We start from the raw sequence: 27,045 nt of genomic DNA on the forward strand, positions 1-27,045 counted from the left end.
TCTGAAAAACACTCACTTTCAGAAATGGTGATTCTTCTAACATATCAAGGAACTCTGGGAAATAATCACCAACTTCTTCATCTACTGCTCCAACGAGACTTATCTGCCGCATAGGACCTGCTCGGTAGGTGCCACAGCAGTATGTCCTGTTGACCTGAGATGAAACGAAAGGGGGGCGGAAAGGAGTGAAGTATACTATAAGAATCAGGACAGCGTATTGTTTCCAATGTTCCTATTTCTTTTACATACTAAGAATTCAATGGTCAGTACCTTGGATAAAATTAACAGTTACAGAAAGGCACCCTAGCACACTGACAAATATATTGACATATGAAACACAAACAGAAATTCCAAAATGCAAGTCAGTCCATGGTCCCAAGGAAATCTCAAGGAAATACTGAAAACATTAAGATATACTTAAATTTCTCTGGGAATGATGATTTTTAACTCTTTAAACACTTGTGATCTTTATTAGGGAAAAAAAATGAGTAAATAAACAGTTAAATTGACAGGATAGGGAAAAAAAAACTATTTGACAAAAAAGTCAAATTAATCTTCCATATTCATTTTGTAGTCCCTAGGCTGAAAGCTTTCACATCAAGCCAGATACAAGGACAACTACTATCAAAACCAATCTCCCATCACTTCCATATTAAGATTCTCCACCCAGGTAGGCTGATCATTTTTTCTAACCAATTTAGCCAAACTTGTATCTACCTGCAGTGATTTTTCTCTTGAGTCTGCCTTCTTGGAATGTCTTCTTTTCTGTCAACCTAAATCTTAACTTTCAGATATCAGTTCTAGACTTTTCCTCTGGAAGCCTTCCTGATTACTCTTATAATAATCTAATGTTACCTGCAAGCACATAGACATTTTGTATCAACTCTCTAGTAAGCTTAAGGCATGTTCTAAGCAGCCCTAAGAAATATGAAGCCCAGAGAATCCTAACCTTCACACAGAATCTACCAACAATACAATATAAGCTGATATTAATTCTAGCCATATCATGTATGTTCTTAATACTCCAACCTCCAATTCAGAATGAATTGTTTCTCAAATGGAGAGACAGATCCTGTACATACAGATGACTTAAACACTAGATTCTAACCAGCATTTCACCTTGGTTCAGTAACCTAGCATTTTCTACCTTATGTAAGATGCAGATTAAGTTGAGAAGCCTAATATATAATTATACTTTTAAAAGGTAGGTCTCAAAAAAAATAAAAATAAAAAAAATAAAAGGTAGGTCTCTATTGAACAGTCAAAATTTTTTTTTAAAGACAATTGTTACTGTTTGAAAAACCACCTATCTTGCTTAACAGAAAGAATAAAGGACCTTCTAGTATTTCTTACAGTTCTTTACTGCTAGTTTTTTAGCAGTGTTTTCAGAATCATCCCACTGCTTTTTTTTTCTATAGACAATTTAATGTCATTCCACACACACACACACACACACAAGGTCTGAGATCTTGTTATTAAATAGCAGTCATTTCTTAATTCCTTATGAATCTTTCCCCCCCAGATCTCCTTAGGTGATCCCAGACCAGAATTACCTTGCATATATTTGTATGAATTACATTCCATTTGTCTGTATGATCATCATGCTATTAAAAGTCACGGGAGGCAGTCTGGGGAAAAGGATATATTATGTGATATAGAGGTAAAGAAGTTTTTCTAAGCAAGCATTATTCTAACCTTTCTAAGCCAAGCACCCTAAACAACTAAAGCAGATTTAACTTTGGTATTGATACCAGCTCTAGGAACCATATGCTTTCAGGGTTAATAAAAGAATTATCAGTCTCTTCCAAATACCTCCTCCAGCTATTCCCAATTATCAGAAATTCCTTCCAGCAACGGCTTTCAAACTACATGGTAAGTCTCCCAAAGATGAATCACCATTTAAATCTCACATAACTTAACCTTGAAGAAGTACACAGCCATGTGGTAGTTTTCATCAACTTCTGTGGCCTGCTGGCTTTGAGATTATACAACTTTTAATGCATTAAAAATCTGAAATCACATTGCTTTAAATTTTACACACAAAGTGAAACTGAATTAACATTTTTATACAGTACTCCATGATTACCTAATTTAAGTACCACTAAATTCAACAGCACTGAGCTTGAAGACAACGTAAAAAGGCAAACACCTAGAATAATTAATATGTGACATGTAGTAATATAAAACATCCTCTCCTATTCTGGAAAGAGAAGAAAGTAAACCTGAAGAGGAGAAATTGTTGAATTTATGCTTACTGAGTCTAGAAATAATCAGCCATTAAACTCTGGCCCCCCCAAAAGGTGGTAGTAGTAGAGCTGTTTAACAGTATCTACTGTTTATATATAATAATTTAACAAATGCTAATGTTTATAATGTATTTTAAAAATTAACAGCACAAGTTAGAAGACTGACAATATTTATGGCCAGAAATTCAACATGTACTAACTGTGACCTAATGCCAAACAAGCAAATTACTAATTATCGCCCAGTAACTATTCTATCTTTTTTTTTCTTACAAAACTTCTTGGGCATAGAGCTGCTTGGCAGCTAAGTGTGACTAAATTCTGGCCAAAATGTTAGCATAAGTTACATATGCAATTTCCAGACCATATATAAGCTGCCTGCTTTCCACTTCCTCTTTTTTCTTTTGAGGGCCAAGTTCAACCATGCACATGACAAAGTCAGAGGAAATGGAAAAACCAAAGATAGAACAAAAGTAGAATCCAAGATGACATCAGATGGGACAGAGCTGCTTTACCTCTGGACTTGTTATTTAAGAGAGAAATTTATTTTGTTCTAGCTACTATATGTGCGATCTCTTTGTTATGGTGGTTTAGCCTATACCATATGTACACTTTGTACTAAAGGAGGTAATACTTCATATTGCACAGATGACATCTGGAGTATTGTCTCCTGCTCTGGGCTAAAAAAAAAAAAAAAAGTCTATTACAAAAGCACACTCAAAAGAGAACAACTAAGATGATTAGTGACTTGGAAATCAGAAAATTGGAAGAATGATGAAATTAAAAATATTTCAGAAGTATATGACTTGAAATTATGAAAGTGGAGACACAGTGATCTTCAAATACTTGGAATCTTCTCACAAGTAGCCTTACGTAACCTTAAATAAAGCACAAGGATTACAGGAAGGCCAGTATCATTCATTTAATCAAAGTTTACCATATATTATACACAGAAACTGTCCTAAATACAGATACAGCAAACCAGACCTTTAACTAGTCCCTGTAAACTTACAGTCTAGTAGAAAGAGGCAGACACTAAACAAATATTTAACTATAAAGTGTGACAAGTCTTCAGGCACTTTTAGGACACTATGAAGGAGAACATGGGATCCTGATCTAGGGAATAAACTGTTCCTCAAAAATAACAATGAATTAAACTCTATAGAACAAGTTTAAGAGCTTCCTGGGTACCTCAGCTGGTAAAGATCTGCCTGCAACGCAGGACACCATGGTTCAATTCCTGGGTTGGGAAGTTCCCCTGGAGAAGGGATAGCCTAACCACTCCTTGGTGGCTCAGAGGGTAAAGACCTGCCTGCAATGTGGGAGAGCTGGGTTTGATCCCTGGGTTGGGAAGATCCCCTGGAAGAGGGCATGGCAACCCACTCCAGTATTCTTGCCTAGAGAATCCCCATGAACAGAGGAGCCTGGCAGGCTACAGTCCATAGGGTTTCAAAGAGTCGGACACAGCTGAGCGACTAAACACACATAACAAGTTTAAAGGAAACAAAATCCTTAAGCATCACTCTTTCTAGGGTCTAAAAGAAAGCTAATGGTGCTAAATAGAAAACAAAAGAGAAAAATAAAGATGAGACTGGAGAAATGAACTGTAGTTGGATTACAGAAATCCTTGAAGGCCACATTAAGAATTTGGGAAGTCACTAAAGTAAAAGGAAAAGAAAGTTATCAGGTTTGCCTTTTTTTAGCAGGGTAGGGGGCTTGGGGTTTGGTTTGGTTTTGTCAAAGGGACAGTGAAAGAGAAGAGACTAATTAGGAGGTTTCTGGAATAGTCCAAACAAGAAACAACAGACTAAGCTTTCAGCAGTGGAGTTGATGTTTTAAAAACTTGAAAAATAATGATAAAACTGTGAGGTCTTGGGGAAAGATCAGATATAATAGAGAAGAGAAAGGATTGTCAAGAATGTCTTACAGGTTCTGCCCCTGGCAACCAGAGAAACCACTCTTTCTACCAGAGGAGAGGACCAGGTTTGGGTGGGGAGGTGATACCTTCAGCTGGGGACAAGATGAGCTGAAGAACAACTCTTCTAAAGACTCTCAAGGTCTTAATCCCTAGAACCTGTGACTGTTATCTTACATGGCAAAAGGACTTGGCAGCTGTGAATGAATTAAGACTTTGGAGATGGGGAGATAGTCTGGGTTATCCAGGTGAGCCCTAACTGTAATCATGGGTGTCAAAAGAAGGAATCAGAGGGGATCTGACAAAGAGAAGGTGATGTGATGATAGACGCTGAGACTGGACTGATGTACTCTGAAGATGGAGGAAGGGACTCACAAGCCAGGAAATACACATGGCCACTAAGCAAAAAAAAAAAAAAGGCAAACAAAAAACAAGCAGATTTTAAGAAAAAGATTCTTCAGACCCTTCAGAACTGTAAGAGACTAAATTTATATTGTCTTAGTGAAATGGAGCAGGACCATATGGTCCTTGCCACCCACCATGTCCTATGCCTGCCTTTTGCCTTGGAAAACTTCAGTCAAGAATAAGTTTAATCAGAGAAGTGAGAAATGTGGGAACAAAGGAAAACAGTCAGAGGAGACTAAATAATAATAATGTAGTCATTAACCACAATCAAGGACTTTTAGCTGTTTCTCAAGGGCTATAGATAATATTCTGAGCCATATCCTGTGAGCTGTCTTGTAGATACTAAAACCTCCGGATGGAAAAGTTAACTACATGATGACCAGACTGAAACAAGAACCTGAGCTGCCACAATTCCAAGAATTGACTGCAAAGAAATAAGTCTACCCTGAACTGAAGATTAACTGTACCTAAAACCATCATGATGATGCTAGTCAGACCACTGATGACCAATTTGAAGATGACTGTTAGAGATGACTGTGCTATTTCTGCATGGAGACCGCACCCCCCGCCCCCCTACACCGTCTATAAATGCTCTCAACTCCCTGCTTGTCAGGGTTGGGGAAGTCAGCCTTTGGACAGATGTCTGTACTCTCACCACACCCCACCCCCCCCCCACAACCCCAGTTGCTGTCACCTGAAATAATGGAAACTTTCCTTTCCACCTGCCCACAATGTGGGAAAACCAGGTTCAATCCCTGGGCTGGGAAGATCCCTTGGAGAAGGAAATGGCAATCCACTCCAGTATTCTTGCCTGGAGAATTCCATGGACCAAACAGCCTAGTGGGCTACAGTCCCATGGGGTTGCAAAGAGTCGCACATGACTGAGAGACTCCACTTTCACTTTTCCTTTCCAGCAACCTGGCCTGCTTATTGGCTTTTGAGCAGTGAGTAGCAGGTCACTGCCCCTCCACCCCCCACACAAACTCCTTTCAGTAACACTTAGGCACTATGTTTTGTGGTAACTTGTTAACTTAGTTTTAAAAGAGACCTGACTAGAGAAAATAAGAGTTCAAAGAGCAAGCATCTTAGAAAGCTCCAAATTAAAAAACACAAAGGGGAAAGAAAAGTCGGCAAAAAAACAACTTACAGGAGTTGTCAAGTGGTCAGAGAGGTGTGAAAAAAACCGAGAGAGCACAGTATTATGAAAATCAAAGTAAGAAAATACCTCAAGGAATTTGATCAAAATGCTGCTGAGACTTCTAGGAAGATGAAGATGAAAAATGCTGACTGGTGACCTTAGCAAGAGATATTTCAGGGAAATTAATTATGAGGCCAGAAACCAAACTGATGTGGAGATATAAGGAAATGGAGACAGCAAATGCAGACAATTCTTTCAAGAAGTTTGACTGTGAAAATAAGAATGGTTTGTGGTTAGAGAAGGACACAGGATCAGGGAGAAACAGGATGGAAAGACTAAGCAACCCTCAATAGGGTGTATAAGCTTTCAGTAGCTATATAAGAAAGTACGAGTTGCCCCACTACTCCATTAAGAGGATATTAAAAAACTTCTGGATTTTCACTAATAAGTTAAAACTGGCATTTTAGTAGTTTTAATTTCATTTTCTTAGGAATGAAGTTGCATGCCTTTTCAGATAACAGGATTAAAGGGCCATTTGTATTTCTTTTTCTGTTAAGTGTCCATTTGGAATGCTTATTTTTATACTGTGTTGCTAGTATTTCTCTTATCTGTTAGTATTTCTAGAGCTCTTTATAGTTTAGAAAGGTTAATCTTCTGTCGGTGATACAAATTTGTCTTTTGACCTTGTTTATGTGATTTTTGGTTTTGTTTTGGTCATAGTTAAAAAGACCTTTGCCACTCCAAAGTTATGAAAGAACTGGCACACAGTTCTTTCATGGTACACAGTGATACCAATACTAATATACACTCTAGACACCCTGCTGTCCCAGCACTACCATCTCTGTCACCAATGACTTCAGATGCTACCATTTTTATATATCACATGTCTATACGTATTTGGGTCTATTTCTGGACTTTTCTGTTTCACTGAACAATGTTCACAAACTAGTCTATGCTTATTTAATAATTAAATCTTTAAAATATATCGGTATCTGATAAGGCACTCCTCCATCACTGCTTTTCTTTTTCAAAGTTCCTATCTATTTTTTCACATAAATTTCCAAGTCAAAATTGTCCCAGAAAAAAACAATTACTGGGGTTCTTATTGGGATTATGTTTGATTTACAATTTAGGGGAATCATCATTTGATGTTGATTCTTCTCAATCCAAGAATGTGATATATCTTTCCATTTATGTCTTCTTTTGTGTGATGCTTTAATACTAATGCAGAGTAGTGAAAAGGTAAAGAAGGCTGCTAGTTAAGGCAGACTGAACATATGATTTATTTTTATTCCTTATCAAAACCCCACTCAATTGAGAGTAAAACAGAAAGGCTATAAATTCCAGAAGCTCAAACAGAAGTGAAAATGATAGATACAAGCTATCAAAACATATTCTGAAGGTAAAAAATGTATAGAATCAGCAAACTGAGAACTTTGAACACTGAGTACAGAAGATACCTCAAAAGCAAGTTTGTGCTACAAACTCATGGAAAGGCTAAATACCACAGAAGATGGGAAACAAAGCACAGAACTAAAACAATGAAGATGGGTTTAAAATCTGTTTACAAGTCATTCAGACCCCTCCACGTACTTACCTTCCACCTCCCATATCCAATCCTTTTCCTTATTCTATCTATATTTGTGGAGAAAATGGACAAGAGGCTATAGAAACAAAACTACCAGGTACAACTGTGAAAGTGTGAAAGAAACCCTGTATACTGAAAAGACAGAATTAAAATTCCATATAGTTTAACAATGAATCACCTACCTATTTCCATAGTTCAGTTCCAAGAATTCTAGCAGATAGGGGTACAAGCTACTCTACTCCTCTAGCAAAAATGTGGTAGATTCTTAGCTGTAAAAATTAAAAGCCCCAAAGAAAAGATCTCGAAATGCTAATATCTGGAGTTTTCTGATAATGACATGGCCAGAGTCCTTACCCAGTCATCATCAAATGCTAAGTCCCATCTACAAGTTGATGAGTTTCTAATCAGTTTTGTACTGATTCATATTTAAATATAAACAAATGACCAGACCTTTGAAGAAAATACCTAACATTAACAGAAAATTAAGACAAACAAAAAGAAACTTGATGAAACAGACAACTTAGAGATAAAAGAAATTTCAAAACAAGTATAATTAATACCATCAGAGAGATGAAAGATGATACTGCATTCATGAAATAAAAACAGGAAAGTTATTTTTTTAAAAGAAGAAAAAAAGCAAAAAACAAGAACAAGCTCTTAAATACAAAGTAGTACAGCTGAAATAAACCAACAGGAGAAAAAGAAGATAGTTAAATCTCCCCAAAAAGTAGAATAAAAAGACAAAGAAAAATAAAAGGATTGATAAGAAAATTGGAGGTTCAATCCAACTCATAAAAGTTTCAGAAGGACAGGAAAACTGAGGTAAGGAAATTAACAAAGAAGTAACAGAAGAACAGAAGGATCATTCCCACACTGAAAAAACCTAAATGTTCATCAGAGTGAACAACAACACAAGACTCATACCAGTGAGACCTGAGAAAAACCATAGGGGTTGGAGGCGGCCTTCAACTACAAAGTGGTGAGAATACATGTGCTTATTATTCTTTATACCTGTTTATCATTTATTTCATAAATTAAACATTTTAAAAAGCAAAAAGAGACCCATCTCAAGGCACATTATTCTCAGTGTTTTGAAATTTTTTAGGAAGGAGGTTTTGAAAGCTTCCAGAGAAGAAACAGGACACCTTGACTTTGGATTTCTCAGTAGCAACACTCAAAGCTTAAAGATACTGGAGCAACATCTTTATAAATCTGCAGATAAATGATCTCCAACCTAGAATTTCACATCTACCTGAACTACCAATCAAATGTAATGGTAGAAGAAAGACTTTTCAGATATCTGAGTCACTGAATTACGGCAACAAAATAGTCACAGACTCCCAGAAGAGAAGAAAAAGGCAAACAGAAATCCCACTATATACGTGTACAGGATACGTGGGATGTATACAAGATATATACACCTCAGGATAAATCTCCAAATATATTCTTAATCCAACACAATAGTATTACAAAACTGCAAACATGCTAAATGCTCAAAAACAAGAAAATAAATTGATATAGTCACACATACACACACACAGTGGTTAAAATAAATGAATCTGAATTACATGTATCAATGTAATTCTAAAAAGCAATGTTGAAATTTAAAAAAAGCAATGTTGAACCAAAGCAATGTGTAGAATGATACATGCCATTTATGACTTAGTGTTAAATCACACAAAACTGTTACATAACATTGTTTATATGTGCATACATGCATAGCAAAACATTAGACGATAAATACTGAAATAAATCTCATAAAGACTGACTTCTTGGGAGAATAAAAATATTCCTTTAATTAAAATGAAGGAACCATATAAAGCAGGAATTCACTTAAAATAATGTGCAATTTTCTTTACAGAGCAATGGAAGGGGGAAAGGTGGGATGGAAATGAGTAAAGATCCTGGGGAAGTAGGTATAGAGTTTCTGTTTGGAATTATGAAGTTGTTCAGTGTTTCTTACACTTGCCTGATCACAAGAATCAAATCACTTGAGTATTTATCTCAGGTCTCACTCTAGACAGAATGAATCAGAAATTCCAGGAGTGGAACATGAGATTCTAAATATGTGTCTGGAACTAGCAAGCCCAGATTATTCTTAGGATCTGGCATGTTTGAGAAACTCTGGCCTGGAAATGGTACTTGAGAGCAAAGAACAAATTGAGTTCTACCACTTCCCAAAGTATGTGATGGGAAGGAAGAAGCAAGTATAATGAGAACTGGAGGGAGGTATGTAGAGAACAAAGAACAGGAAAAAATAAGGCTGCTACGGAAGCAAGAGACATAATGCCAAACAGGGAAAACTCACCCTCTAGTAAAATCAGAAGGCAAAGCAAGTAGGGGAGGATAGTTTGTACATAGGAGGGTAATGCCCATGAGAAAATGGTAGTTAGCTTTGGATGCATTAAATTTTTAAATGTATTTATACTACCTATAAAAGTTGAAACAATTATATTTGAATATATTTTGCAATATATATTGCTCTATGTCAATACATATGTAGTCCTTTAGATCATAAACTTTATAAAGTTACCCTGTATCAACTGAGTGTTAAATAACCTTCAGCTGTGCTCCCCAATAATACACCTTGTAATAAGGATAGCCATAGATCAGTTAAAAATTAGAAGACAGTAGCTTTACTCATAATAGCCAAAACCTGGAAGTAACCAACAAGTCCTTTAATAAATGAATGGATAAATAAACTGTGGTACATCCAGGCAATGAAATATTATTACTATTTAGTCCTAAAAAAAAGGAAAGTACATCACGTGAAATGCCGGGCTGGATGAAGCACAAGCTGGAATCAAAATTGTAGGGGGAAATACCAATAACCTCAGATATGCATATGACACCATCCTTATGGCAGAAAGCAAAGAGGAACTGAAGAGCCTCTTGATGAAAGTGAAAGAGGACAGTGAAAAAGCTGGCTTAAAACTCAACATTCAAAAAACTAAAATCGTGGCATCCGGTCCCATCACTTCATGGCAAAGAGATGGGGAAACAACAGAAACAGTGATAGACTTTATTTGGGCTCCAAAATCACTGCAGATGGTGATTGCAGCCATGAAATTAAAAGACGCTTGCTCCTTGCAAGAAAAGCTATGACCAACCTAGACAGCATATTAAAAAGCAGAGACATTACTTTGCCGACGAAGGTCTGACAAGTCAAAGCTATAGTTTCCAGTAGTCATGTATGGTTGTAAGACTTGGACCATATAGAAAGCTGAGCGCCAAAGAATTTATGTTTTTGAACTGTGGTGTTGGAGAAGACTCTAGAGAGTTCCTTGGACTACAAGGAGATCAAACCAGTCAATTGTAAAGGAAATCAACCTTGAATATCCATTGGAAGGACTGATGCTGAAGCTGAAGCTCCAATACTTTGGCCACCTGATGGGAAGAACTGACTTATTGGAAAAGACCCTAATGCTGAGAAAGACTGAAAGCAGGAGAAGGAGATGACAGAGGATGAGATGGTTGGATGGCATCACTGACTCGATGGACATGAGTTTGAGCAAAGCTCCAGAAGTTGATGATGGACAGGGAAGCCTGGTGAGCTGCAATCCATGGGGTTGCAAAGAGTTAGACATGAATAAGCAACTGAACTGATCAAATCATGATGAGCTATCACACTGGCTATCAATGAGCTATCAAGCAGGCTTCCCTGGTGGCTCAGATGGTAAAGAATGTGCCCTCAACGTGGGAGACCTGGGTTGGGAAGATCTCCTGGAAAAGGGCATAGCAACCCACTCCAGTATTCTTGCCTGGAGAATCCCCATGGACAGAGGAGCCTGGTGGGCTACAGTCCATGGGGCTGCAAAGAGTCAGACACAACTGAGTGACTAAGCACACATATTAACCCATGAAAAGCCACAGAGGAAGCGTAAATGTATATTTTACTAAGTGGAAGAAGCCAATCTGAAAAGGCTACACATTATATGATTCTAACTATATGACATTCTTTTAAAGTTGAAACCATGGAAACACTAAAAAAGATCAGTGGTTGGCAGCGGTTAGAAGGGGAGAAAGGGAAGAATCAGGCACAGCACAGACGATTTTTCGGGCAGTTTGAAAATTCTCTGTATGTTACCCTAATGATGAACATATATCATTATATGTTAGCCCATACCCAGAGACTGTACAATACCAGGAGTGAAGTGTAATATAAACTATGAACCTTGGACGATTACGATGTTATCAGTGTAGATTCAGCAATTAAATTTATCACTCTGGCAGGGAGAACAGGGGGCTGGGGGCGAGGCGGTGGGGAGGTGGGCTATGCTGATAATGGGAGGAACTAATGCATATGTGGGGACTGGGAGTATATAGGAAATTTCCGTACCTTCCTCTCAATTTTGCTGTCAAAACTGCTCTAGAAGAATAAAACAAAACAACTTCTTTTTAAAAAAGAAAAACCTAGTAGAACACCAAGCTAGAAATACACAATATGGAAAAACCCCGAGGGGAGGAGAAGTGGGGGGGAGGTGGTGAGGGGTGGTAGGATAATAATTACTGCATAGAACTCATCTTTCAGGAAGAAGCCTTTTCGAGCTGATTGTTTAAAAAAAACAGAAAGGAAAAAGCTAGCCAGCAATCTTCCTAACCTTGTGACCTGTGAATAGAAAGGCACTCCCACTTTAAAACATACAGTAAAAAAGCAGCATGAGTCAAAACGAGTCTATTGTAAGCTGTACTTAGAATGAGAGAAAAAAAAAAACAAGTCTACCATTTTTATGCTGTTTTATAAAGTCAGTTAACTAAAATATTTATTTCTTCTTTTATGTAACACACTGTAGTTCTTTAAGAGTTTCTCAGTTATTTACCAAGCTACAAAGCACTCTTCTAGTTCTATGCTCTCTTTTTTAAAATATTTATTTATTTACGTGGCTGCCTTGGGTCTTAGCTGTGGCATGCAGGCTCTTTGTTGCTGCTCACAGTCTTCTCTAGTTGCAGCTCTCAGAATCAGTTGCCCTGTGGCAAGTGGGATCCTGGTTCCCATACTTATTGCAGAACTATCACACGTCAAAGTCGAAACCATAAAAAAAAAGTTTCCAAGTAGCTAATAATTATAAGAAATAACATCCAATCAAAAAAACATCATAAATTATATATATTCCATAGTTTTTTAAGAAGAAAATACATTTCCAAGTGAACACTAATTTTTCTCCATTAACTGACCAAAAGATTTCACAAACACAAACTTTTGGTCAAAACTGTTATTTAGCCAATGATTATTTAAAACTTAATTTGACCTGAATAATCCACAGAATTATAAAAATACCATATTATCAATATATGTGTAGTATTTTAGATTAGAAACTCAACTTTACAAAATTATCCTGTTATCAACTTCTAACAGATAAGTAATCAAATTTGAGAATCAGCTTCAACTGATATTTATCATGAACTTACCTCCTTCGGGGTTAAAACATTTGACTTTTTTTTGAACCGTAAAGGAAACAAGCACTTCCATGTGCATCCTAGCTTGCCTACCACACTAATTTAAATACATGAAAGTAACAGAAGCTATAATTTTTCTTGCACATAATAAAACCTACATTTGAATTTTACTTTCTCCAGCCAGAGCCAGTAAGTTCTAAAGTAGTACTTCTCAAACCTTAATATGTATATGAATAACCTGAGGATCTTGTTAAAATGCAGATTCTGACTCAAGACCTGGGTAGGGACCTGAGAGTCTACATTTCTAGCAAGCTCCCTGGTGGTGCCAAATTTATTCACAGAGCAAGTACCAAGCTTCTTTAAAAAAAAAAAGCATAATTTACACTATTTAAATAGCCATTGTTTGCAAAGCACTGGTCTAAATAATATTTCCAATTAAATTCCTAATTAAGCAACCTAACACTTTTCTGTCCTTATCTTACTTGACTCCTAATATGGATGTGATATTTAAGCCCTTCATCAATTCTTAAAACCTATAAAAGTTGTACTGTAACCTTCCTTCTACCTCTCTTTCTTTTTGAATTCTTCCCGTGTTCCTAATACATGTTGGTGCATCAAAGAATTCCATTCACAGCTTCATCTCTTCCATTTCTAATGCTGTCCCTGGATCATCTATATATGCTAATGGTCCAACTTCTGTATCTTAGGTCTAGATATGTCTCCCCGTCTAAGATCCATATATCTTACTATCTAACAGAGAGAAATTTCTGTTTGTCCTCACAAGCACCTCAACATAAAATATCTCAAATTAAACTCAACACCTAGAAACCAACTTTTTCAATCCTGTATTGACTTTGTCACCACAGTCCGCTCATTTGTCCAAACCACATTTTAATACTCCATTCTCCTCCCTCACCAAGTGCAATTAATCCCATCTTCTAATTATTTCTCAAATTTCATTTCTTCCTCTCTAATGTCAATATCAGTTTGGACATGGATCATTTCCACTCTAGTTACCACAGTAATCTAACCAGTCTTCTCGCTTTCACTCTCATTTTCCTCTATTTCACCCTTCACAATACAGTGCAATCTTTGCAAACATAACTTGATAGCACTCTGCTATTAAAACTCACCAATGATTCCCCATTTCCTTCCGAAAAAAGTACTTTTTTTAAGCACATCATACGAAGCTCTTCACAACTGATTTCTGTCTCTCTCTCCAGTGTTAACTGCCCTTAACAGTCAGCATGTACTCTTACTATGCATGTCAAGCTATTTGCAGCTTCCTGAAAGCGCCCCATTCTCTAATGCCTCCATGTTTGCACAGGCTATTATTCAGTATTCACTATGTTTAAGATGACCTTATTACGCTAAGTAATCTTCTTTCAAGACTCTATTCAAGCATCACATGCTTTAAAATGCCTTTTCTAATCACTTTAAGTCTGAGTCAGGTAACACCACAAACTGTGCTCCCTCTATTACAGGGTTTTGCCTATGCATTACGTCTCTTCTAATACTTAAAACTGTATTATAATTGCTAGTTTATTCATCTCTTCCACTAGGATTGAGCTCATCACTTAGTCCTTTTAAGAACAGACTGTGCAGTACATGGTAAGTTCTCAACAACTGTTTGCTGAATAAACTGTCTTGAAATATAGTCATGAATAATTATCATGGCTACATATTTAAACTATAAATAACTTCCATTAACTGTATCTCTAAGGTAATAAAAAATTTACTTCGCTTTATTTTTAACAGAAATTCATAAGGCTTAACAAAACACAGAATTTTGAAAAACATTACAATAGTTTTCTGAACACTGTATTAAAGTGAGATATTTTAATTTCACTAACCACAATATTTAGACAAATAAAAGCACTAGTTTCATCAGTGAGGGAAGGAGAATTGGTAAAACAATGCATCTGTCATTCCCGTGGCATAGGTTTGCACACTGTTTCTTTCTGGAGGGGAGAGGGAGGCATGTTGCATGGCTTATGGGATCTTCGTTCCCTAGCCAGAGATTGAACATGGGCCCTCAGCAGTGAAAGCACCAAGTCCTAACCACTTGGCCACCAGGGAATCCCCTGACCAGTATTTCTACTTAACTAGCTACATGACCTTGTTACAACAATGAACATCTCCAAGCCTCAGTTTCTTCCATGAAAAATAGATAAAACTGCTTACCTACCCCACAACAGATTATTTCAAATAGTAAGATATGAACATGAAAGCACTGCTATAAACCCCAAAATGCTAAACAAATCTGAACTACTATGTGAGGTTCCATCCCAACTGCCAAACATTTTAGCTGCAAATTCATAGTTTGATGGGCTATGATAATCTCCCATACCCACACCTCATGTCTCTCCAATGACTGAAATTCATAAATAAAATTAAGTGCCAGGATCACTGGAACACAAGACTTACTTAACAGCCCTCAATATCCTTAGGTGATTGAAATGACGAATAATATTTGTTATGTTCTTAAAAAGTGGCTACTTTATAAATCTCAAAGCAAATCTCAAGGTAAGTTGTTGGTACAGTCATTTAAATTTCAGCTCCATTAAAAAAAAATTAGTTGGAGGACAAAAATCAGCAGGGAATATTTAGAGATACTTTATTCTATTAATTATTTAGACTGGGTACTGTCTATTGACATATAAGCTTGATCCACTAGAGACTAGCTAATATGAAAGTTAAAAAAATCACCATTAGAAAACCAAGATATTCCCCCCACCCCCAAGTTTCTGGCTTATTTCTCAGATATGTCTGCTGGTCTGTCAACTACAATAGAAAATTTGCTGCATTTTTCTAAATGAAAAAATTGATAGAGAACAATAATTCTGCTCTCAGCAATATCCTTCTTTGTTAAATAGGGACTTAGGAGGATTAAGAACTATATTTAAGAGAATTATTTTCAGTCCCTTTTCCAATATTTATAAAAATAGGATTCCTTAACCTTCAAAGGGCAAAACTCCTTTTAAAAAAAAATAAAAAGAAAAAAGAAAATCTACTACAAAAGTCAGCACTTCGGTACCTGATTGTGGTAATAAGGCCAAAATCCAAGACGAAGCCCTTTATTGCACATCGTGTTCCAACATCTTGGGCAGCCCCATCTTGCGACCTCTCCAGATTGGCTGCTCCTGCTCTCTCTACTGTAGAGAGAACTTCAATTAGAGAAATTCTGAAGCTCATAAATCTAAACTGGATACTCCCCTCATTGGAGGCAAGGATGGTAAGAATCACTAAAAAGATTCAAGTCAGAGAAGGTTTCATATAAATCTAAGTGGCTTGAAACCACTATAATGCAGGTGGCTGAGAGTCTTGTAATGCAAATCTATTTACTTAAAAAAAACCTTAAGGAAAAGAATGGCAGCAAATTATTAGATAACCTGAAAAAACAGGTTATATAATCATAAATCTCTAAAAAGTGAAAGTCTCCACTAAACTAGTGTAGAATTTATATCTATAATACAAATTATAGCTGACCATTCATGTTTAGAATCCTTATGAAAAAAGCAAGCAAGAACAAAACTAGGACACATTATCAACTTCTTTTTATGCCCTAAAATAACTTCACTGAAAAAATGTTTGGTTAAAAACCACTGGTTAGGAAGGAGAGGTTTCCCTGCTGACTTAAGCCTAGCTGCCCAAGCAAGGCTTCAGAAAATGTCTTTACCTACTATAATGCATAGGCAGAAGGAGCAGAGGCTATGGCGGTCTTCCTAGTGACACTTCCAAGTCACATAAATGGGGTATGTTTCTGGGATAGACTGCCAACAAGTTACTGAAAGAAGAGAAACAAAAACAGCAAAAACCTGACAAGTAGGCCAAGGCCTTCACGTGTTTTATCATGACATAAAAGGTAAGTCTTAACTAGTCACTCTGAGGCTACCAGATCTAAATCACATCATCCACACTAATATTACCCAATTTACAAAAAACTGGGTTGGTTTTCAAGCTGGTTTCCCATAAAAATTTGTTCCACAAAAAATGACGTAAAACAGGTATAAAGCATTTCTTAGACCAAGCAAGTAACAAGCCACACCCCAAAGCATTTCAGCAGTTAAGATTTTTTAACTAGAGTTATAAACAATCTGAACCACCTCTACCACCGTGAATTGTAATCAAAAGTGTGCCGCTATGTGCTATAAAACAGAATGAAGTTAATACTTCTGAGGTACTGTAACCTGTATCTACTAAATAATTTAACAATGATTTTTACCTTACCTGAGTGTGAAAATTTGAAATGGTGGTTGTTTCAATATCTTTCTTGCCCAGAATTTCCATTTTCACTGGAGTGTTGGGGAAATTAAAAGCAAAGTAGTCCAAGAAGTCTGGGAGATAAGCAGCCGCTCCATGCACTATTGCTAAAGCATAGTAAGCAGCATTTTTCTCGTTTTCACTGAATGTCAAAGCAAGAAACTCCTCAGAAAATCTCTCCATCTCCATTGGAGACAAAAATGAGAGTTCATCCATGTAAGCATGAAGGACAAGAGCACCACCATTGGACTGGTGTTCCTCATGAATAAAGTTGCTAAATTTAGTACCTGTTTTTAAGAAATTTCTACGAATAGAATGTTCCTGGTGAGTCATAAAAGGTGTTTGTACTCCTTGGGGTACCCGATATTCTTGCATGCCCAAATTTAATCGACACAGCTGTTCATCTTTCAGATACCTGAAGGACTCCTTATTAACTCCTGAAGTGCTATTTATTTGTCCTTGGGTGAGGATTTCCTTACTGATGCGGGTCAGGCCAGCACAGATGGTTTGTACTTCCTTATTGTACATTTTAAGGCGTCTTCCTCGCATATCTTCTCGGTGTTTCTTTTTCTTTTTCTTCTTTATTTTCTTCAAGACAAAATCATCAGCTCTCTGGGTTTTACCATTTTCATCTGGTGTTTCTGGCCACAATAATTAAAAAGAAGTTAGTTACTAGGCCTAGTGTCAACATACAAGCTTCTTAAGGTATGCAATCTGAAATTAAATAGTCTGTTTTCAGTTTCTCCCGAATTTATCATTATAATTTACATGTTTATAAAATGAGACAAAGATCTTAAAATATAAAAATATTCTGGATTGAAGACTTTGCTAAATAATGCAAAGGTAAGCATATAACCTAATATGATTTATAATCAAAACGAAAGATAACTAAAGATAAATATCTGAATAATTTCACATATACCATACTGTATGGAGTATCTACTCAGAAACTGTAAAATCTAAATTAAAGCTTGCCATAATTTGCTGTTTGTCTATAAAACTAGTACGATACATACAGGCGAAGCAAACAAGAACAAATTAAGCTGTAACATCATCATTTTGCCTAACAAATTGGCAAGTTTGGGGGGTGGCAGTCTTATATATTGTTACTAGAAATATAAATTGGTACAACTCTCATGGAGGGCAATTCAGTATCCCCAAAATGAATATGTACAAAGCCTTGAAAATATTTATAATTCTTGGTCTCATAAACTCCACCCCAAGTAAAAATTACTCAAGAAAATAAGAAAACAAGACCTAAGAAAAGACATGTAAGATATGGATGACAGTGTTATTTAGGGAATCCCCTAAATGACTAACAACAGGATATGGATTAAACTCTGGTACTTACATACAAACTCTGGTATTTAAACTCTGGTATTTACATTAAACTCTGGATAAAATACTACCCAACCATTATAAATTATATTATAGATGAAAAGAACTGACAAATTACAAGGTTATGAAATGCTTACATTGTCACACTTCCAGAAAGCCTTCTCTAACAACTCGTCCCCACCCAATCTGGACACCTTCTACTACATGCTGCCTTAATACTGCACTTCCTCTATTATATAGAACTTACCATATTAATTGTCCACCTTTCCTTTAGACTGTAAGCAATACACATCTTACCTTTCTTTCCAGAGCATCTAACGTATGTATAATCTGATCTTATTATTATAAATATTCATTCAAACATTTATTAAGTACCCACTATATGCCAGAAACCCTTCTAAGCACTAGAGTTACAGAGTTGACTGAAACAGATCTTATCCCTCCCTACTCTCCTAGACCTTATATAGTTGGACTAGAAAATTAACAGTATGCTACTCCAGATGCTATGGAAGCTCTCTTTGGAAGGTGACATTTAGGCTGAGCCCTAAGTAATAAGACAAGCTAGGCATATTTTCTAAGGAAAAATATTCTAGAGAGAAGCAAAAGACCTAAAGAGAAAAAAGTATGACCAATCTATATATATTCTGTATATGTACAACACAAAACAATATCTGAGAAATAAACACCAAGGTAATAATGGCAGTTATCTAGGCTGGTAGGATTATAAATGTTTATCTTTCTTCTTTTTGGCTTATCTTTATTTTCTAATTTCTACAATAAATGTACATTACTTTTATAATTTGAAAAAGTACTTTTAATTTTTAAAGGATTATCACAGGTTGATAAAACCCAAAATAAAACAGCATCTGTATGTACTAGTTGGCAAATAATACTGAAAGAAATATTGAGTCAACTAGTCAATCAGTCCTGAAAGAAATATTCAGGACTAAATAACAGGTATAGTCCTGACCATCTTTTCAAGCTTGGAGTGGTATTTATTGTATAGAATTTATCCATACAAAAACTGTATTTCTGACATGATACAGTAATTCAATGTTAAGACTGATACTCCAATTAATCCTACTACTAGATCTAGGACGAACAAGTTCAATAGCTTTTACAGTAAAGAATTTACTTGTTATAATATGTAAATGTATGACAAATCACAGTACTTAATACAAAATCATTCCAAATCATCAGATATTACAATAGTTATAAAAACTTTCTAAAGAAAATATTTAAATGTACAAGTCAGACTTTGAAGTATACAGATACCAAATGACTTTCTGTTTAACAGAAATAAAAATTAAAATAAAAATTTAACAAAAATAAAACCTTTCATTTGCAACTATCACGAGTAAACTGAAATCATATATCAAAATATAATGTAATTAGATTGTTTAAAGTTGCAAAAGGAAAGGCCATCTTTTATATATAACTAAATCTTGGAGAATTCTTATAATACTTTGTAATTTATATTTTTTACCAAATAAAATTAATCTAATACTTTTCTCATATATCAAATCAGTAATTTGGGCAATCCTCCCAAGCAACCAAATGTTAATGCCATTAAATATAAAGGTTAGACCAATTTTAAAATAGTCATCTAATTATCCTCTGCTAAATGTTTTGGCAATTTCACAGGAAAAAAATAAAAAGAAAAAATACCTCTGAATAGGTCTTGTTATTTTAAGCTTCAGAGGAGGCATTTGGTATGCAGAAGATGAATTGTGACCTAGATCTGCCACTGAAATTAACACCAAGAAGAAGCTGCCTTGATTGTAACACATTTTCTATACCACCAGCTTACCAATGGTATTTCTATGATGGTCAAGTCTCTACTCATTTATATGAGAACCATTCAATTAGTCCAACACAGTCCATCTCAAAAAAAACCACTGCACAAGGAGATGAAAAGGGCCTTAAATTGATTGCAATCTCATATTTCAAACATATAAGTTTAAAATATGAAATAAATGTCAATTTCCTCACTAATCCTATTTTTCAAATTTTGATTCTTATCTAAGGCTCATATAAAGAAAGCCTGCATTTATAGAAAAATTTGAGACTACCTGTATCATACTATGAATTTTCATGAATAAAATTTATTTTTGTATTATTGTGACAGCAACTAATTAAGAATAGCATACATACACAAAATTGTTAAAAGTTATTGCAGGAAGTTAGTCACTGTTGCTTTTAGAGAATGATACCAAAGTTATCTTGCCTTGCATTAAAAATGTTATTTAAAAGTCAATGTCTTTGCAATAAATATATCAAATCAATGCTGTATACCTTAAACTTACACAATGTTATATATCGATTACATATCAGTTTTTTTAAAAGGGCAATGTCTAAAGTCTTCACAATCCTTCTATTTCTAGTAGAGAGTTTTTAGTTTTCCAGAGAACGTATTCAAGTGTATTTCCCTACAGTGGAAAAGTTATTATTTATTGTCATCAGATTAAAGAGAAGTATGTAATGCTACAGAGGAAGATATACATTTGAGAGATAAATTGCTGGCTGTCTTTTAAAGAAGGGCATTATAACTATAGATTAATACATGACACTATCCATAAAATCCTTATGTATGCTAATACCATTAATATATTATCAACTATTAAATAGTACCATTTATTTAACATCACTATTGAAAGCCTTCATTAATGCAAAAAAAATTACCTTGTTTCACATTACAAAATTTAAATTCATCAACACCGTTCTTATGCTTGAATTATAGCTTAGAACTGAAAAATAGGTAATAGCCTCAATTTCTAAAAATGATGGTGGATAAGCAAAAGCAAAACAATTATAATTTTTTAAGGTGTGCTGCGATTCATGGGGTCACAAAGAGTTGGACACGACTGAGCGACTGAACTGAACTGAACTGAACTGAATCATAATAAATAAAGGCTAACTTTCTCAAATAAATACTCTTTGGTCTTATTAAAAGTTCTTCCAGCTCCATATAAAAACCTGACTCAAAAGGAAAAACAAAAAACTGCAGATTTGGAAGGCCATCATGTTAGTAATCACTGTACACTTAATAACACTGCCTTGTTTTACCCACAACCCCTCTAATTATGGTGTTTAAAAGTGATTGGCTAGATTTGAATCCCTGTCCCAACACTTCCTAGCAGTATTACCTTTGCAAGTTAATGTCTTTGTATTAATACCCTGTTTCTCACTGGTAAAATAGGAGGAAATACAGTATCTCCTCATAAAATCAGTGTGCAGAGTAAATGAAACAAAGCATATAAAGTATTTAGAACAGTTCCAAAACATGACAAATACTCGATATATAACACCTCTGGGAAAGCTCATAAATTTCCTTAAACTTTCATTTTACCACATAAAACATTATTAATACTAGTATCTATTTCAGAGTTATGTAAGAATTAAATGAGACAATGAATATAAAGCCCTCATTACAGTATCTGACACACAGTAAGTCCTCTCAACACCTTTATCACTTTCATAATAATATTTTATAACATTCTTTGAAATAACCGGTAATAATTCTGGGATATCAAAACTAGAGCTAGTGGCGGGCCACAGACAATCACATAAAAGGGGGAGATATCTCTGAAAGAGGGAAAAAAACTATTATTAAGTGTCTGCTAGGGATCATGTGTGTTTATTTCAATCTCCAAACCAGTGAAGGAGATATATAAATTCTTTCTACAGAGAAGAAAACAGAACTTGAAACAAGATACGTTACTTCTGCATGTGTGTATGCTCAGTCGTGTTTGACTCTGTGACCCCATGGACTGTAGCCGCCAGGCTCCTCTGTGCATGGAATTTTCCAGGCCAGAATACTGAAGTGGGTTGCTATTTTCTTCTTCAGGGATCTTCCCCACCCGGGGATCAAACCTACCTCTCCTGCGTTTCCTGTGCCACCTGGGAAGCCCATGTTACTTAAGTCACAAAGGGAACAGGTGACAAAATAAATTTAAACTCTTACCTGTCTGACCCCAAAATTCCTCTTTCTGCCTTCTCTCTCCCTATTCTCCCTAGATCTATTCTCCCTAGATGATAAAATTAAAATTATCTAACTACAATCAACAGACCTGAGATGGCCTGGAAGAACCTCCAATAAATGGAGCATCACACAGTCAAACAATATTTTACTGAGTGCCCACTACATGATAATTCTGCATAATCACAAAAATAACATTATTAAGGTTATATAAATATGTCCTTAAAGGCTTCTTCTTCTCTCTCTAGGTAAGTAAAGAAATATATCAGTCCCAGAAGGTATTGCTCTGATAAATGAGATTATCTATTTATCTCAGTTCTCTGTATGTGCTATGCTGGGCTGTGCTTAGTCTTTCAGTCGTGTCTGACTCTTTGTGACCCCATGGACTGTAGCCCCCCCAGGCTCCTCTGTCCATGGGGATTCTGCAGGCAAGAATACTGGAGTGGGTTGCCATTTCTTTCTTCAAGGGATCTTCCCAACCTAAGGATTGAACCTTGTGCCTCCTGCATTACAAAGATTCTTTACACTAGGGCCACCTGGGAAGCCTGAGCAACTCCAAATGTCTGAGTCAAAATTCATAATTAACTCATACACGAATTTGGATTGAGTACTGTTTGGCTGGTATGTAGAAACGTGTCTCTTAGCTGAATGGCCTTCTTCAGAGATCAGCAAACTTGTACAAAGAGCCAGAAAGTAAGTCTGCAGGTCATACTGTCTGTCCCAACTATTGCCTATACTGCTACAGTGCAAAAACTCTGAATGTATACAATACATCTGAATGAGAAGAGTGGTGTTCCAATAAGATTTTATTTCTAGACACTGAACTTGAATTTCATATGATTTTCACATGTCATATATTTTTTCAAGCCAATTAATATGTAAAAACATTCTCAGCTCATAGCTTGTACAAAAATAAGCAGTGGAATTGATTTTTGACAAAGGTACAGAAGTAAGTCAATGAAAGAAGCACAGTCTTTTCACCAAAAGGTGATGGAGCAATTAGATATCATAGGCCAAAAAAAATGAACCTCCACCTAAACCACACATGTTATACAAAATTTACACAAGTGGATCAGAGATTCAAATGTAAAAGTTGACATAAAAAAACTTTTGGAAAAACAGTAGAAGAAAATCTTTGGGACTGACATCTTGGGACCTTAGACGTGACACCAAAAGCATAATCCATAAAAGAAAATCAATACATTTATTGAAATAAAATTAAAAATGTTTGCTCTCTGAAAGACACTGTTAAGAGGATGCAAAGACAAATAACAGAGTGGGAGAAAATATCTGCAAACCATTATTCTGATAAAGTATATACAAATCTGTAATACATGAATTCTCAAAACTCAATAAAAAAGCCAAAAAATAATAATAAATTAGAAAATGGGAAGAAGACATAAAGACACATTTTACTGATGAGACTATATGGACAGCAAATGATGGCATGGAAAGATGTTAAATATCACCAGCCATTGGAGAGATTCAATTTCAGTCCATGATGAGGTATCATTACACATACTAAAACAGTAAAATAAAAATAGTAACAATACCATATACTGGCAAGGATGTAGAGAAAATAGATCTCTCATACATTGCTGGTGGAAATGTAAAACGGTACAGATATTTCAGGAAATAGTTTGGCCATATCTTCAAAAAACAAAACCTAAACATACATTTGCCAGCAACTACATTCACAGAGAAATGAAAATTCACGTTTACACAAAAACCTGAACATGAAGTTCACAGAAGCCTTGTTCAAAATGACCAAACTGGAAACAACCAAAATGTTCTCCAACAAGTCACTAGTTAAGCTGTGGATATCCGTAACATAGAACACTACTCAGCAATGAAAATAAGTGAGCTATTGATACATACCACTTGAATAGATCTCAAGGACATGCTGGATGGAAAAAAATCTCAAAAGACTGCACACTATATATTCCATTTATGTAACATTCTCAGAATGATAAAAGTATAGACACGGAGAACAAATTAGTGGTTTCCAGGGATTGGGGAAGGTGAGGAGACACAGTAAGTTCTAATATTACAAAGACAGAGCACAAGGGAGATTTTTGTGGTGACGGAATAGTCCTGTACCTTGACTGCAGTGGTGGTAAACTAATCTACAACTGTTAAAACAGCACAAAATTATAGGCACACCACTGTAACAATGTTAATTTTTCTGGTGTTGATATTATATAATAGTTATGTAAGATGTAACCTCTGGAGGAAACTAGTGTAGGGTAAAGACCTCCCTGTATTATTTTTGCCATTTCCTGTGAATATATAATTATCTCAAAGTAAGTTAAAAGAGTTCCCGAAAATCTGAGGATAAGGGAAGATATAGTTCTACAAATAACAAGGGTCGAGCAACTCTCCTTATTAACCTTAGAGTTGTTTCAAGGACCAAGCATAACAAAATAACAAAAAGCAGCTTTTACAGTATCTAATAACAGCCAAACATTGTTTTAAACGCTTTCCACATAGTGTCTCACTTAAGCTACAAACAATCTTACAAAAGAAATATACTATGCTAAGTCGCTTCGGTCCTGTCGGACTCTGTGCGACCCCATAGACGGCAGCCCACCAGGCTCCCCCGGCCCTGGGATTCTCCAGGCAAGAACACTGGAGTGGGTTACAGAAGAAATACCTCAACCTTATTTTACAGATAAGAAAACTGAAACTGAGGTAGCTTAAGATAATTTGTCCATAGTCACACAGTAAGTGGTGGAGCCATGATTTACACTCAGATTGATTCCAGAGGCATGCCTCCAGCATATCACAATACCAAGTATAAAGATATTCAGTGGGAAAACAAAAGGTATCCATCAAAGTGTTGTGCAAAAGCCTGGATTAAGCAAAGGTTAAACCAGTTTATTTTCTGCAAGATTCTCAGAACTTTTAAAATGTCAGTGTGTGTCATGTATCTAGAAGGCTATTATATTGTTTTTTCCCTCAATGTATCTGACCAGGGAACCTTTCCCTCCAGAATACATAACCAAGTCTCATTCAAAAGTCAAATTGTTTAAACTACAGTTATTGTGGTGATCATTTTGCAATGTACACAAATACTGAATCATTACTTTGTATACTTAAAGATAATATAATATTACATATCAGTTATATCTCAATTTTTAAAAAAGTTAAAATGTTTAAATGACCTCACTATAACCCACTTTTCCTTCAACACACTGGCAAACCACAAATGCTTGGAGCTGTACTGTACAATGTGGTAGCCACTAGCTGAAAGGAACAATTTAATTAAAAAATAATTAGAATGAAATAAAATTAAAAATTCAGTTCCTCAGTCACACGAGCCAAGGCTTCAAGATTTGTCTGAAGGGCCACATACTAATGGCTACCACACTGGGCAACACATTTATGGAAAACATTTTTATCACGGGAAAAAAGTTCTGGGAGGCAGCACTGGGTTAAAGGTTTGTTTTTGTTTGTTTTTTAGACACGGCCTCTGCAATTTTCAGAGACACACACTGTGAATTATACATGCATTTGCTGCTTCCCCCCATAAAAGGAGGCGAAGTCAGAAATTCTAAATGGAACTGGCTACTGCCACTCTGATGCCAAAGAACAGGGAAAAGGTAAGCAAAGAACTGGAAAAAATGAATAGCAATATGAAAAAGCAACACCATGCAGCTGAACTAGGATGAAGCTTGAACTAGGATTCAGGAGATCTGGATTCTACTCCCTATTATGCCAATGATTTTTTTTTTAATTTTTGGTACTTGTTACTAATTAACTGTGACTAGATTAGAAAAGTCTCTTCACTACTTTAGGCCTGGGTTTTCACTCTTCTACAATACAAATTTGATTTGGATGATCTCTAAGATTTCCTCTGGCTCTGTACAATTAAAACCCACAAAAATACATACACACATGAAATAAGAAAGTGAAAAATAAAGGTAAAAATAAAACAGAGCAAAATTATTGCATACTGGTGGTGGAAACTGGCACTCCTGTCCATCTGGCACAAGTTCTATTCCTCAGGATAAGACTTAGATACCAACAAAGGAAGAAAATTTTAATTCAATTCAATAAAAACTTACTGAGCAATAATTTCCAACAAACTGCACCATCACAAAACGAAACAATTAGCCCTAGGTTAAGACCAAATCTGTGTAAGAAATCCAAAACTCACCCAACCTGAGACTAAAAGACTAGTTCAACTGCCCCAGTACTAAGAACACAGAAGTATTTTAAACTCTTCAGAAGATAATGCTAAGAAATTACATAAAATCACCTACAAAGTACAAATACATGGCATAGTCAAAATTCTTATCCGCCCCCCCCTCCCCACACCAAAGAGAATGAAAATAAATGCTACAGGTACTTTCGAATAGGATAACAGCAATTTTTGTGAATCTAATTTCTCTAGAACCCACACTCACTTAGTAGAGTCCTACATTTTCTGGATTATATTCTTGACTTTAGTAAGTTTACTGGAAATAAATGCATTCTCAATCTGTTGTGCCAGGTAAATTAAAATGCAACTGGAATTCTTGTCTCTACTATCGCCTACTGAACATTTCCACTTTTCAGAGGCTCGGCTGGTCCTATTTTCCAGGATCGAAGAGGAGAGAAAGCCCTTTCCTGAAAATTAAAAATGATTTTTACCTCTACATTAAAAAAAAAAAAGATAAACTGTGTTTGATATCTCATCTTTCAGAAGCTAAGGCAACCTGTGAGTCCAGCTAATTAATCTCGGTAAAAATTCAAACTCCTTAATAGCCCCAAACCATACTCGTTAATATTGTGGAG

The 27,045-nt window shown here is 35.7% G+C and overlaps 1 protein-coding gene and 1 long non-coding RNA gene across 5 annotated transcripts in view; one reads left to right on the plus strand and one right to left on the minus strand.

Annotated features, from left to right (window-relative positions):
• LOC147376091 (uncharacterized) lies at positions 1-26,928 on the plus strand. Its single transcript, XR_015160739.1, has 4 exons — positions 1-124; positions 575-670; positions 25,730-25,868; positions 26,762-26,928. It is a non-coding gene; the product is annotated as an uncharacterized LOC147376091 (long non-coding RNA).
• The window catches only part of RSBN1 (round spermatid basic protein 1), a 43,250-nt gene that overhangs the window by 15,051 nt on the left and 1,154 nt on the right, over positions 1-27,045 (minus strand). Inside the window, exons 2-5 of one of the 4 annotated variants that reach the window (XR_015160717.1) lie at positions 16,917-17,590; positions 15,724-15,841; positions 1,554-1,628; positions 17-154 (exon numbers count right to left, since the gene is read on the minus strand). Coding sequence is in view for 2 of the 4 variants with exons in the window: in XM_086391953.1 (XP_086248079.1) it covers positions 17-154; positions 16,917-17,590 (812 nt within the window). In the remaining 2 variants the exon portion in view is untranslated. Of the gene's footprint in view, positions 1-16; positions 155-1,553; positions 1,629-15,723; positions 15,842-16,365; positions 16,474-16,916; positions 17,591-27,045 lie in introns of those variants that run through there. The other 3 variants (XR_015160716.1, XM_086391953.1, XM_086391954.1) reach the window with 3 other exon arrangements.

Source organism: Bos grunniens, chromosome 3 (genome assembly GCF_055505025.1).
Source record: "Bos grunniens cultivar Pamir isolate PY7600 chromosome 3, Bosgru_T2T1.0, whole genome shotgun sequence".
In the NCBI taxonomy this organism is placed as follows: Eukaryota; Metazoa; Chordata; class Mammalia; order Artiodactyla; family Bovidae; genus Bos; species Bos grunniens.